Source organism: Stegastes partitus, unplaced genomic scaffold (genome assembly GCF_000690725.1).
Source record: "Stegastes partitus isolate 25-593 unplaced genomic scaffold, Stegastes_partitus-1.0.2 Scaffold829, whole genome shotgun sequence".
Lineage (NCBI taxonomy): Eukaryota > Metazoa > Chordata > Actinopteri > Pomacentridae > Stegastes > Stegastes partitus.
Window position 1 is genome coordinate 41186 of NW_007578560.1, and position 15253 is coordinate 56438.

The 15253-nt window shown below is 41.0% G+C and overlaps 1 protein-coding gene across 1 annotated transcript in view; it reads left to right on the forward strand.

The window, feature by feature from the left end:
- triob (trio Rho guanine nucleotide exchange factor b) overlaps positions 1-15253 on the forward strand; it is a 108529-nt gene that overhangs the window by 25221 nt on the left and 68055 nt on the right. The window contains exons 3-4 of the mRNA XM_008292744.1: positions 12647-12721; positions 14630-14744. Of these exons, the coding sequence (XP_008290966.1) occupies positions 12647-12721; positions 14630-14744 (190 nt within the window). The remainder of the gene's footprint in view (positions 1-12646; positions 12722-14629; positions 14745-15253) is intronic.

Sequence of the window (15253 nt, forward strand, 5' to 3'; positions counted from 1 at the left end):
ATCACCAAAGCACAGTGGGCTGTCAGCTTCTGTGCGCTTGAATATATTACTTAATAATTTGATTCACTTTGTAAAACCCAGAGAACATACTCAAAACCTCAGGGCATCGAATTTCTTTTTTGGAGCTTCTGCGAGTCGCCGTGACACAGAACATGGCCGGTTTGACCGTTTTTTTCCGGTTACACTACATGGGCTTTCTCAGGGACAGGAAAGGTCGGCTGACTACAGAACCGTGCCAGACAGCTCACAAAGTTGGTAGGTGGTCGCAAGAAGTGTTGTAGAGGGAATGCTAATAATGTAAACATTTAGATATATATTTCTTTTAGATTTGTGTCAAAAAATGTCTGCACATTTTGTATTACAATCTATCACACCAAGATAAAATGTTCCCTGCACTTTGAATGCATGTTAATTACAGTTTTAATTGATGGATCATGACTTGCTTTTGAGCTGCAAGTCATGTAAACCCATTTAAGAGTTCATCAGAGTTTTCTTCACAATAAGTAAAAATAATGGTAATCCCCCTTCCTTTGACTTCTTTTTCCTTTCAGAGTCAACAAAGAAGCTTAATTTCTCTCTTAGTGTAAACAGTGAATGAGCTCTTTATTTCGTTCCCTGGTTGAAAAGATGTTGGCTCCCATTCAAGCTTCTCTGTGGATGGATGTGCACGAGTATTTGAATCCAATTTGTGCCCAAAGTGGGGAAATGTTGAGATATTTTGGTCTTGGTGAATTTATGCACAGATGATGATGCTGTTTTGGGGCTTTTGGCAATTTATGACGTCAAGAAAGCTTTTCACATGATTGTAAATGAATGGACTGATTATTAGTGTAGGCCTGCTTTAATGAATGGCTTGTTTGACATTAGGTTTGCGCCAGAGCCACCGTTTTAAAACCATTTTAAAAGTACTGTTCCAGATGATCAAAATTTAAGACTGAAGACATTCAGAGTCTCATAATGTGTGTAAATACATTTAAAAAGATGGCAAGAAAGGCTTTATTTACATTAAGGGTCCTTAGTTGGCCCAGTGCAAAAGCTCACAGTGACCAACAGAGTCTGAGTATTAGTCAGAGAGAAGATTACAACCAATCATTATTAAAGCCTATTTCACCCGCAAATCCACCAGCGACAACTGTTTGGCTGGCTTAACTTTTTTTCCCTGTGAGTAGCTACCCGAGCGCACAGGGAGGGGAGAAACTGTTTAATGCAAAGCAGCACTTGTTACTAAATCTTGTTTTGGGGAGGGGTTAGTGACATGGGGGGACACGGCGAAGAAAAGCCAGTTGGTGAAGGCAAAAAGGAGCTGGCAGCGCCTTTGGCTTTCTGCCGCTCGGTGGGTGGTGGGGCGTTGACCAGTGTATGGCACGGCTGCTGTTCAGTTGCGTCGTCGCCACACAACAATGGTGCAGTCAAAGCTTGAGCTGGTAGGGCGATAACCGCTGCAAGGTGTAGTTTAGGCCTAGATTGATCGGAATGGTTTGTTGCTGACTTTTAGTTTACAATGGCGGTGCTGGATAACCACAGCTGGCAGTATGCCCAGGCTGGAAAAACCCTGATCAGACTATCAGGTAGAGTATTCTCCACCATAAATGTGTTCAGTTCTGTTTTTACAAAGTGCTGTATTCATTTTTAACAGTAGAGACAGGGCCACCTTTAATGTGCCACTGAGATTTATGTTTTAATGATTTTAGTTGAGGAATATTTAAGAATACTCCTTTAAATCTCTAGAAATGTTTAGTGCTGAATTAATTATAATGTTTTTTCTGTTGTGATATTTTAGGTGTTTCTATGTTGCGTTTTTGTGCTTTTTTTGTGTGTGACCTCAGCACTTTTGACAGTAGTACTGTCTTCATCACTCTGTATTGTGTATTGTACAGAAGTTTATTGCATATGTTGTGTTTATTTTTTTGCTTCTTGATGTTCAATAATTACCCTTTTTAATATGCTTCCTCAAAATAATTTTACAGTGAAGAAAAAAATAGGTTCTTTATCGTCTGTTTTGCATAGTAGTAAGTTACTGCTTGTTAGCCATTTGTAGAAAACACAGTCGTCTGCGTAACAGGGGTGGATTCTTACCTGATTTACGGAAAATGATGAAACTGTTGCTATTTTCCTTTGAGATCGTTTCGTCACTTTTATTAGTGGTCTGTGTCGGGAAAACAAGCTCGAAACCGCTGGCAATAACTCTGGCATTGAAGAACTAGCAGAGTGAATCATTAACTGACTGAATAATAAACTGTACCCAGACCTCTGCGTAGAAGTATGTTATATCCTGAACAACGTGTACTATTCAGAACATGTACATACTTTTACAAAAGGTTTTGCTGTGCAGCTGCATTATAGCAATTCCCAAGTGGACGAAACAACAGGAACAACTCACAGTCCAAAGTAAACTGATCCAAAAGCCTTTCAGTGAATTATACTGCTGTGAGGCACATAATGCTGATTTTTAATTGAGGCTGTGTTAGTGAGACTGATGTTAACTTTGATGTTAACTTTATTTGTCGGGCAGTGTTACTGAGGCTGAGTTGTGACCTCTGTGCCAGCAAAGTTTGTCTGAATAATGCATGCACTTTTATTTATCTAAGTTGTTTTATGAGGGGATAAAATATTGCTTCGGTGTTTAGATCTCCACAGAAGGTGACGTATTGTGGTCTGTGTCTGCTGTCTGCATGCACTGATGTCTTTGTGTATACTTTGCTCTCACAGCTTATGTTTAAGGTGTCCTCTTTTCAGTTTACTATGTGGGTCATTCAGCACACTTTGTGCTGTGCTGCATCGACACAAAACACTTTTAGTTACCGTAGCATATAAATAGAAGAAAAAGTTAAGTCAGGGGATACTGTACATCCTTTGTTTACTGCATGGTGAGGGCCGCTAATATTGTAATTCAGCATCATGCTCGAACAGTTTGTAAGCCTTTGCAGCTACAGCCTGCTAGTCACAGCCAATCAGTGCCAGGTGCTGAGACAGAGTGAGCAGGACAGCTGGCCTGAGTCTTAAGCACAGGTGGGACTAAAAGTGCCTGTACAGAAGGTAAACTACAGGGCAAGTATTGTCCATAACATCAAGCTGTGTTCGACTTCCTGAAATACTCTTATCAGGTAGCTGGAAGATACAACGGCCCTCAGTCTTACTCCTTCTTTTCGTGGCCTCTTTCTCAGTTTTAAGACTCGGTGCCTGCAGGGGTAATGAATGCAGGTGTCTGAGGAGATGACTGCTCCGTGGCGATTAGGAGAAATGTTGCTATTTGTCACAAGGAGAGCACTGCAGAATGAGATCACAACAAGGCCAGCTGAGGGCGGATTTATCAAGCCTCTGGCATAGTTTCATTTAAAATACATATGTTAAGGCCGTGGATAAAACTGGAAGTCACGGGTCCAAGTTATTGCTTGCGGCGATGACTGCGCAATCGTTCGATCCGTCTTTTCACCTGGGACGATGTTCTTACACACTACAGCGCATTAAAATGACTTCTTCGCTTTTACAGTAAGATCAATAGAAAAGTTCTTTGTAAGATCCCGTAAAAGCTCAAGTATCAATTCACGATGCTGTCATTGGGTCCTAAGAGATGCTGCTTAGGGGAATAAAACTCCTGGATGACCCATCAAACTTTGTTGCAGACTTTCAAACTTTAAGGCTCCACTCATGTACTTGGCACTGTAGGTGTCTCGTTTTTTATGCCACCCTTGGGGAATTATTATGGTGCTCCTGCTGTATTAAAGCTGGGTAGATACAGAATGGATGGAGTGGATGATGGCACGACAAGTGTGTCCAATCAAAGGGACGCCGCTTCCGTCATCGTTCTTGTCACACTGACGATACCAAAAGGCATTCGAGCTTGCCCTGATTGTTGGTGTAGAGCCGATTCACGTCTTTTTCCCTTTTTTGGCTTCTGAAAGGGGGCATGACAAACATCAAATCCGAGAACCGCTGTTGTAGTGTGTGGAAAACTATAAAAAAAAGAGACAGCATTAAGTACTGGGAAATGATACAGTGGGTTGCCAATAGTGAGGCCTAGGGGAACACTAAGTATGTCGGAAGCCAATAGAGTCAGCGGAGGGAGGGGAGAATGGAGATGGAGAAACGGACGAAGTGGTGGGACATCACACGAGAGATGAGAAACAAAGTGTGAAAAGAAGAAAAAAGAAAGAGGAGATTTGTAAATCAGACACGGAGGTGAGGTTGTTATTCAGGCTCAGCGAGGTGTGAAAGGAATGGAGAAACAGCTGTAGCATCATAATAAGAGCACATGCAGTACTTCTAATCTCTCAAGGTGTGTTCCAACCTTAACCAGATTACAAGCGAAACAAGTACACTCACAAAAACAGACAGTCACCCATATTTTCTTATTTGTGGATCATGCACTTAGGTTTGGGTGGGTGTGTTTGTGTGTGAGTGCCTCATCTTTTTATTATTGTATCTGCTTTTACTAGATACTAGACGTTTCCATGAGTGTGTCTGTATGTGTTTTGTGTAACAGCATTAATGTGAGAGCACAGATTTGACCATAGTGGTTCATTAAACAGCATTGAAACTTTGATTATGTCTGTCGCTGGTCTCAAACAGCCTCCACATGCACACTCACTGCCTTATCTAAGGCTGCTGACCATTATTTGTCTTTGCATTGCTCACACATTCCTAAACAAGAGATATATTTAGGCTATGAGTTAGATTTGTTGTACTGCATGATTTGGATATGATTCAAAGAGACATGTTTATTTCAGTCTGTCTTTAAGGTTTTGTTGTGTTATACTCCCTTATAAAGTATATCTACATGTTACATTATGGAGCAGTGCTGTAATCAGTGGACTGTCAAGGACCTTTTACTGAATCTAAGCTGATACAGGCATCCCCTCCACCCCTGTGACCTGCAGGATAAAGCAGGTATAGCTAATGGACGGATGTCAGATCGTGGCCAAGGATTACATTATTTTTTTTGCTGCTTTTCTAGAAATGTTCTTAAACATTATTTAAAGGTTGTGCTAGAGATGACTAAAATGACTGAAATGACTAAATGAATCCAATGCAACTTTAAGTCAAGCAAAAACAAAGACAAGTCGTACACTCACTTGTCCTGGCTTATAAAATGTAAAGCTTGTTTGTATATTTTATTGACAAGTGATTAATTAAAGAATTGACTTTTGATTGATTAGTCAACTAAATAAAACAGCGTGAAAACCAGTGAAATTACCAGCAAAACTTTGTAAAATGATATACTCACAGATTTAAATAAAACAGTGCAATTTTATAGTCGCACATTGTAAAAGTATTTAAAGTCTAATTACTATTAGTAGAAATATTGTTTTCAAAATAGTTTTTTCTGAAGTTTTGCCTGTTTCTTTTACTGTTTTTTAAATATATATATATATACAAAATATTATCTGCAATTTAACAATACGGGAAGACATCTGTAAAATAACTGTTAAAAATTATTTTATTTGCAAATAATCGCCTGGTTTGACCAGATTTTATAGCTTTTTTTTTTTTTTTTACGGAACAGAAAGTGCGAAAGGAAAAAATAATAAGGCAGCAATTGTGTTACTATAATGTTTCTTTCAAATAACAGCAAACATCTGCAGAATAATTATTCCTATTGTTCTTTGCTGATCTAAATACAGTCAAAACAGTGTCAGTTTGCAGTCAATAGTAAAGGAATGAATTTATAAAAACACAGATTTTAAATGCGAACATTCTTGCCTGCTTTTTATGGTTTATTTGTGTCTCCTGTAATTTTACTAGCTTTATCAGTAATTTCACAAAACAGGGATGATCTGTACAAATTATTCGGAAATTACAGTTACAAACTGTTTTTTAAAAAACTGTTTAGAGTGAAGGGCAGCAGTGTTTTTATCGGAAGGTGCTGCACTACAGATTACACAGGGAACATTTAGGCACTACGTGTTAGCCGTGCTGTGATATTAGTTTTGTGTCGCAGCTTCCCCATTTGTTATGACTTATTCATAGCCTTTTTGCTGTGCTCAGGGGTTATACCCAGGTCGAGGGGTTGTGGTAGGAGCAAAGTGTTATTTTTGCTGTAAGCCACACTGTAACAACAATATGAGAAACCCTGATGAAAGTTGAGCTCACCACAGTCCCCAGGCCCCCTGCCAGTTCTGGATGAAGGTCACAGAATGGGAGTAGAGCGGAGCAGAGGTTTCTAGAAGTGGCTTTTTGTGTGTGTGAGAGGAAGAGAAAGTTAAAGGGAGGAATATAAATAAATGAAAGGGATATGCAGGAGAACTAGGTAGAGAGGCAAAGCAAGAAAAGGATAGAGCTCTCAGTTGTTTATCTTATCACCCTGTTGCACCGGTGCAACACACACTTTCCGTTGTTCCGGCCGAGGTTGTCACAGAAGGGACGTGACAACAGCCCTGCTTGTAACGACCCCTCATAGAGACGAGGCTCGACATTCGCACCGCCCACAACGACATTTAGGGAAATGGCAGCTTGGTATCCACACACACTCCTTCATATCGCGCATACACAATGAATGTTGAGTGCATGTAAAAAGCCACACAGTAGTAGATCAATCTTCAATTGTGGACGTCAGCACTTAATTTAATTTAGGTTGGATCCTCTTGACCACTGTGGTACATCTTTGTTTGAAAAGCTTGTTTTGGACTCACAGGTGGCATGAATATTTGTAAGAAAATTAACAAGATTCCACTCAACCTCTAAGGAAAGAACATACAGTGTACTAACATTCAAGATTTAGACACAAATCTGATCAAAACACCACAAACAGAACACTGGCTGGTATCACTCTGAACGCCACAACTACAGCGCTGCCTAGTTCACCTGGTGGTAGACATTCAGGGATAGAAGATTCCTGGGGGACACGGATGTTTCCGTTCTCAGTGTGAGATATCGATTTTATGTTGCGGCGAAGTGAATTTCCTCAAGGATCTGCTGTGGCCTGTGCCCTGCTTTTTGTCAGGGGTTCTCTAAGTTTTACTCAAAAAGCTCACACAGTGGCACATCCCTCTCTGGAAGGGACTCTGAGGGGTTGTCAGTCACATTGCTGAAGCTCAGGTCAGAACACCAGAACTTACACAGTCACATACAAAAGTTTCAAATTAATATCTGCAAAGACACATGCATAGACTCACACAGAGGTAGAAATACAGAGGTGCATCTGCAGAAAGAGTCAAGTTATGCATGGAAGTTTCAGAAATGGTGGACGCAGACCTTTGGCGTTGGGAAGGAGGGGGTTTCCAGAAGCTGTCAGGCTATCCAACAGGACAGTTCTGACTGGAGTATACTGACCCCATAAACAGATCTGCTCCCACACTTCCTCTATTTCTGCGCCGTTCCCCAAAAGCTCCCCACATCCTAAGCTCATCCAAGTCAGGACAAACTGAGCCAAACCATGCTGAGCAGTGTGACAAATGCCTCCCAGTTCTCCCTTTTCACACAAACTCATAGTGAGGTTCACTTACTGGGCTCAGGCCCAGAGCTGAAGTATGAAAGAACCATCTGAAATCCATCACCATCAAATACACTGTAAACCTGCTCATATAGCAGACACTAAATTCTAAAAGGACTTACATTTATACAGCCGTGATTACAAATAAAGGATGAGAGCGCATTTGTTGCATTTGTGCTGTGAAATGTTGATGAATGGTCAAGTGCTAGGTGCACATTATCGGTATTAAATGCTTCTCAGTAATGGCTCTGAATCTTCACCGGTTATCCTTGCTGGCAGCTGAAACGTGTGTTATCAAGTTTGCGCTGCGACGGTCAGGACAACAGCCAGGGGAATTGTACTGTAGTAATTCTGCAGTATTATATAGCAAGCCTGCTCTGTCACACTGCACTACACACACACACACACACACACACACACACACACAGCCTAGCTTGTAATTGGTCTGAGTTTGAGGTTACGAGGTTATGAGCCAGAGGATTGGCATCATGTGGCGTGCCAGGCTGCCCAGATGCACCATGTACAGTCTAGCCTGTGGTCTGAAAGATTGGAATCAAAAGGATCGGGCCCTAGTGCACTGAGGCTTTGTGTTCCATCGCCCCGTGGAAAGACGACGCAGATATGCAGTTGTGGCTCATTTTGGATTATGAGTTGAGGTTGCAATGCTTGTAGGTGAAGAAATTGGTTGTTTTTATCCCTGCATGCGTTCCAATTTTGGTTAGAGGGGTTTGTGCATTTTCTCCATTCTTACCTAAACTTAGTGCATTCATTCCCCATTACATCTCATTAAAGCCATCTAGACACAAGCTTGTAACCCAGTTTAGATCCTAAAGGAGGATGATTTTAGTCTGTAGTGTGAAGAATCGGTACAACACTTACAACAATGCGTTCTGTAGTAGTGCATTCAGATCAGTATGTTTCCACCCTGAAGTTAGGGCAAAAAGGAAATGGATTGGCACGCCTCTGTTACACAGCTATGTGAGTTGACGGATTTAGGGCGCAATCCTCGTGGAGTTATAAAGACAAAAAGAAGGGCTGAGCATAGGGAATCTGTGCCGCTACCTCTCGCTCCGCTTGCTTTCCAAATTCATGCAGAGCAACAGGAGTGAAATCGCAATGTACTCGTAGCTGCATGGGAGATATTTATTTTTCCACAGTGATTTCAGTATAAAGCTTTGCAAAAACACACACTGAGAAATGACTTTAAAAACCAAACATAAAACTGCTCACTCCCACGTTAAGGCACAGTCATTCCGGGTCTTCGAAGTTAAATGCAAGCTACAATTTTGTATCCTCACCTCTGTATTCTGTGGTTCTGTGTTTTCTTTACTAGAATATAACTGCTAAACCGAAAGGGCTGGCTGACCTTTCAGCTGCATGAAAACACACTGACAATTTTCTGCCATCAACGTGCACAGAAAACCCTTTGCATTAGAGCCTCGTTGGGCAAACCTGTGATTGGACAAGCACGTACATCTCATGTCAGGTGCAGAGCCTTGATGAATGATAGCGCATGGTGACATAGTTTACAGAGTTATGGGAAACATTAGTGTCCATTTGTGTCCATGTTTTGACCCTTTCCATTTGTTCATCTGTTATTGCTTGTCTATTAAATGCAAAGAAGTACCACTTTCAGAAAATTACAAATGTGAAATGTCAATGCAAATTGTCACAAAGACAAATAGCACCACATGTATATTTTAAGGTGCGAACCTGACAGGCGGGAGCATTATCATATATCATGTGTTATGTGTTCCTTTGATGGATTGCTGCACAAGATGTCTCTGTAACTAAATGTGCAGAAAGAGAGAGAGAGTGCACATGCGAATGGCCATGCTTGTGTGTATGTGAGTCATGAGTGACAGACCAACATGCATTGCTGACGTCTAAATGATCCACTACCTGTCATGTGTGCAGCTGATCTTCTCATCTTGCAGTCATCACCTTGTGTTTCCTGCTCCACTCCGTATATAATGTATGATTTAAGCAGACATATGTCGCCACGGTCTCTGCTTCTCGTCCTCTTTTAACTGCTTTAAATTGCAATGTAATAATTGCGACGCAGCTCCCTGCAAAAACCTTTATTTCATGGACGAACACTGTGCATTTCACCTCATTTTACAGGACACTGAGTGCACACTGCCAGTAAAATGGATTGCTCTCATTATGAGTGTCTTATGAACAACGCAGTTTGTGATTGAAAAGCTTTATTTCATGCTCGGCAGACTTGTAAATGAAGGGTTGTGTGTAGTGAAGAGAAGAGATTGTGTGTTAGCGTGTGTAACGGCAGGCGATAATGGGATTTCCATGAATCACTGTGTGCAAGGTACTACTTTATTTCTTTAGGATATTGTATAGGTTATTTCTGTGTATAAGCATGAATAAAATTATTTGTGGCATCTATTTTACTGTGTCAAGTAATGGGCTATCATGCTGTGGAAGCAACTTGCTCTTCACCAGCTGTTTGGTTGTTCTCCATGTGTTTTTTTTTTTTCTAGTCGTGCAACACTGATATGGAATTTCCAAACCTCATTTTCAAAAATCAGTGTTCCAGCATTAAGATGCACAACTCGCACGGCAGCCACGCCTGCTCCGAACTCACCACAGTCTTCTGCGTAAACCCAAAGTGCACGTATGTCCAGCTTTCTGCCAGACGTGGCGTTCAAAAGAGGGTGCAGAGCTCCAGTTTTAGCAGGGCTGCGGCAGTATAACGGAGGTCAGCGCTGGCTGTGGGCCAGGGCCAGTATCTTACATAAACCACCACAGTGAGGAATGTGTCTGGGCACACTTCACAGGAAACACACACACACACACACATGTGCTAAACAGTATTGTTTCTTTCTCCTCGTGCCCTGTAGCGCTGATTTTCAGTACATTGAAGCACTGTTTTTGAAGACACGCGATGGAGGTCTGTGTTTTAACCCTCACTGTTTGCATGCTCAGTCATGTTCTTCATGTGTGTGTGTGAGGTAAAGGGGACTAGATGAGAAACAGGTGCAGCAGGTTATAAAGAGACAGACAGTCACGGAGAGGGAGATTATAAAGACCATGAGTGCGAGCGGCAAGAGAGGCACTCAGCTCTTTGGCTCTGTCTTTCCTCTCGCCGGCCGCGGAAGGAGAATGAAACCATTACTGCTACGTCAGTCCCATCTTATCTCAGGTGGTAGCGTCGTTAGTCGTGAGTCAGGTAACGTCCAGTGTTCCCGCAGCGAGCTGATGTGCCGTCACCCAGGCCTGACTGCAGCTGCTAACTCCCTCAGACCGTGGCTGAAATCGATATTACAGGAGCCATTAAAACCCGGAGGAGTTATTTAGCTGTCTCTCTGTCTTTTCTGCAGTCTCCTCTGTCTGTATTATTACATTCACTGTCCCTCTATTCTTCCTCGCTCGTGTCATTATCAGCCTGTGCTTCTCTGTTCCTATCATTTCACTTCAAAAGACTGTCCCCTCCAATTTAATCTCCCTTTTATGTCTGTCAATCTATCTCTTTGTCTTTTTTCTTTTCCCCCCTTTAATTCCTCAGGTTGTACCTCAGTTGTATCCAGGAGGAAGGATTCATAGGTTTAGTGATATCTTCTCATTTTATTTCACAGCTCCTATCAAACTGTGGGCTGAAAAAAAAAAAAAAAAATCTAATTTTGCAAATGCTACTCCAGCTGGAGATAATGGCTCATAGTGTAGTTTAAAGTGAATTTAGCATCATGACTGACTTTTATCGGAGGGCATTCGGTTTGTGTGTGAGTGCATGATTCAGGACTCAGCAGTCTAGCCACTATCTAATTAGCTAATTTCTATTCGTGGTCCGTATGATTAAATATTTATATTATAAGTGTCAAAGCAGTGCCGTGTTTGTGTAAAGTTGTTAGCTCTTAACTCTCAGAGTATTTGTCTCCCTTTATGACCCATCGGCTCTGTTTACCAACACACAGCCTCCAAACGGCAGCTTATTGGAGCTTTTTATGAGATGCTGTGTGTTACCTTCACGGTGTGCAGGTCTGCGCCACCAGTCAGACATGAGAGCCATGATGTATGCCGTGTTAGGATTGAAGACGATTAACCATATACCTTGCATTGCCTCTGCGTTTATGCATAGAAGTGTCGTGTGTGTGTCTGTGTGTAAATGTGCAAGAGATGACTCACAGCTAGATGAGGAATATGCGATGACATCAGCTGCATCTGCAGAGAGCTCCACCGCCACCACCTCCTCACATGCATACATTCACTGGTCAATATCATCACGGCTGATTTACAGCACCGTTATTATTTTACCGATTATGGCATTGTAGCTCGCAGCCACGCATTATTGTGCTTCCCACTCCTTAATAATGCCATTGTTCTGAGTAATAGATGCGCTTATCAGTTACTATCAGCTGCGCTAAACTGTGGCAAATAAGAAAATATGGAATGATATTTGACTATATCAGTAACTGTACATTATTCTCTTCAGTGGACCATGTGAATCAGTTGTCTTCATGACTGGTGGCTGCTCTCACACACCCAATAGATAAAAGTCAGGTGTGTGTGTGTGTGTGTTTAGGTGTGTGTGTGTGTGTGTGTGTGTGTGTGTGTGGTATTACCCACCCAGCGTGCCATCTGTTGAGGAGGCGAGGCAAAGGGGATGACATTTGAGGAGCATACCGTAACAGACTAGGCAAGACGGTGGTGGAAAATTAGCATTATACCAAGCTTAAAAAAAAAAAAAAAAGTGAATGCGATTTTTTTACATTTTTCTAGCGTTTTGGAAGCTATAAAAGACAAAGTTTTATTAGTAATTAATCTGATGTGCAGGCAATCTAATTGCTTCTGAGCTACCAGTAATAACAACCCAGTCGCTTGACTTGCCTCAGTTAATCACGTTGTTCAGCTGTAACCAATTCAATTAACTCACATGCACTTTGGTCCGCTGATACTAATTCAATTCACCACCATCGGCTTGTGGCATTTTTATGTAAAGAATAGTATTACCGAAGTGTTTGACAATGCTTATGTTGCTTTTTAAACAGTATGTCAAAAAAAAAAGAAGTGGATTGTCTGTCTTTTGCAGGCTGGAGACAATTACATGTTTCATAAGCTTAACTAAGGTGTGTGTGTGTGTGTGTGTCTGGTCAGTTTAGCTCCACACTGGTGAGAAAGTTCAAATTTTCCATAACTTTGATCCTAAGATTTTGATTGTGAGTCTCCCGTCTTCTTACCGCTCTGCCTTTTCCTGTGTTTCAGGGTTTCATCGGAATGAGGACATGAAAGCCATCGACGTGCTTCCCATCCTCAAGGAGAAGGTCGCCTTCCTCTCAGGTCAGATGTGTACAGTTAGAGCATATAGCAGTATTGTGATCTTGACACTGTTTTAATTAAAACTGCCAATTAGCATATTTTTAAGTGCGGAGGAGTAATAATCAGATTACAATCCAGTTGTACCTCAGCTAGTCATTTCAAATTACACTCCATGTTTGAAAAAGCTTTTCTTTCTATATATTGCTGTGGAGTCCTTGGGCACTGTGTCGTGTTGTTGTATATTCATGCTGATGCAGGGCAATTTTATCAAAAGAAGTGAGGTGAAGCCATCAAGATCACTGAGAAAAAGTGGAAAATTTACACTTATACACATCAACTGAACATGTGTCAGCCTGTTAACCAACAAATAAACCGATGCATGAACCAGAGTCTGCTCTCTGTGGTGCAGCTGAAAAACTTAATTACTCAGCTACGTCCAACAATCATAAAACACAGTTTGTGGGTTTTCAGGTAAACTTCTGTGCTTACACAGCGCATAGAATGGGAAAGAATGGGAACAAATTAGAGAATGAGAGAAAAAAATAATTAGAAAAACATACCTGAGCAATGAAATAGATAGAGTGTGGATTATAAAAAAGAGAAGCAAGTTGTTAGAAGATACATACAGCACAGTGAAATATCTTTCTAGAGACAATGTGCAGAATTATGTGGAAAAAAACAGTTTGTAGAGGTTGTAAAAATGTGTGTGGAGCCCATATTGTTGTCATAGTATTTCTAACATTGATGCCCACTTGGAAAGGTGTTAGGTATATTAATGATTTACAGCCATACCTTATAAACCAGTCATAGATCATGAACAAGCCATTAGTGAATTACTTATTAATGACTTGTTAAGCGTCAGTTAATAGTTTATATATGTTATTGGGACGTTATTCTAAAGTTGCAACAGTTTGTAAATGGTTTATTAACTATCTATAAGGCATCGTTATAAATCATCAACAAACTATTAACAAACACTTAACAAGTGGTTAATAACTCACTGATTAACATTTTACAAATAATCTATTAACTGGTTATAACGGATAGCTATTATAAAGTGTTACCCATTTTAGAGTTCTTCTACTCATATCTGTGCTGTTTCCATAGAGGTGCAAGACTTTATATTCCTAATTAAAAATTGGGCCCATAGTGAATAAATATGTATCAAGAACAGAAAATTTCTAGGAACTGGCTGTGGGTAAAAAAAAAAAAAAAACATAATGAGAACACAAATTTTACATCCCCTAAATGTCACAACATGTCAGCTTTGATAAAATCGTGTTAAGAATTCCAGTTTCCGTCATCATAATTGATACTTGGTAGGGGATTTATGGGGATCACTTATTCCTCTGAACTCTTTCTGACTCATCATGGTTCGACCTGACCTTTACCTCATTATTGTTAACTGCAGAGGCACTGACATAATTGTGAGGTATTTTGAGAGTATTTTTTTTTCTCTATTCATTAGTAGTCAGGGCTGTTTGTTACTGCAGTGTGACTGAAGGGCTATTACCAGTCTTGTCATCGTGAGACTAATTTGACCCCTTCAGTTTGACCCGGTATAGTCATGACTAACTGCAGACATATTCACAGATGGTACCCATACAAATTAGCTGCTGTCATCTCAGAACACTGCTGCGCTCAGATCTTTTGTGGGTAGAACAACTCAGCGGTTGTGCGTCTATGCTTCAACTCAGTAACGGAAAATTAAAATGAAATTTCAGTCAGATAATCTAGCTTCATGCAACGGGGGGAAAGTTTGCAAAGTAGAATTTCTCTGAGTGTCTTGCTGCTCCAGATTCCTTCAACGCTTCAGATATGTGCAGGTTTAGTGAAAAATCGTTTACTGACACCACAGTTCTCTCACCTGTTGCTTGAATTCACTACTACTGTCTCCTTACATAAATGTCATCTGACTTCTACCCAAAGGTGGCAGAGACAGACGTGGAGGTCCCGTCCTCACCTTCCCAGCACGGAGCAACCACGACAGAATACGACCCGAAGACCTGCGCAGGCTTATAGCATACCTGGCTACTATTCCCAGGTAGGGAGTGAACCCCCCCACACACACAGGCAGAGAATAGAAATCCCAGGACATGCATGAACACTCATATGCACATGTGTTGACTTTTAGATGTTATTCTTGAACCTGGGTTAATTTGAAGCAGACTTCTATACAGGCAGCTCATGTCTCATCTCTTTCTTTGTGTCAAGACTTTCCCACCTTCATGAGATGTTTAAAAAAAAAAAAAAAAGCACTGAAGCAAAACCTCAGGCTAAAGAACTGGGATGGTTTTATTTTTGATTCTCTTTAGAGATTCCACCCCACCCAACCACCCCTTCCTCTTTTATCCCCTCTCATTTCCTCTTTGCTTTCTATAAAAAGCCACGACTCCTTCAGGTAATCGCTAACACTCTTTAGCGACTCTCAATCTGTTATTGATAACGTCTGTTGTTAATTTACCAAAGCGTCACGTACATTGTCACTTCTTTTTTTTTTTTCTCTCACTCTTTAAAATCTGTCGGCATGCCTGCTTTGCTGGATCGTACTCC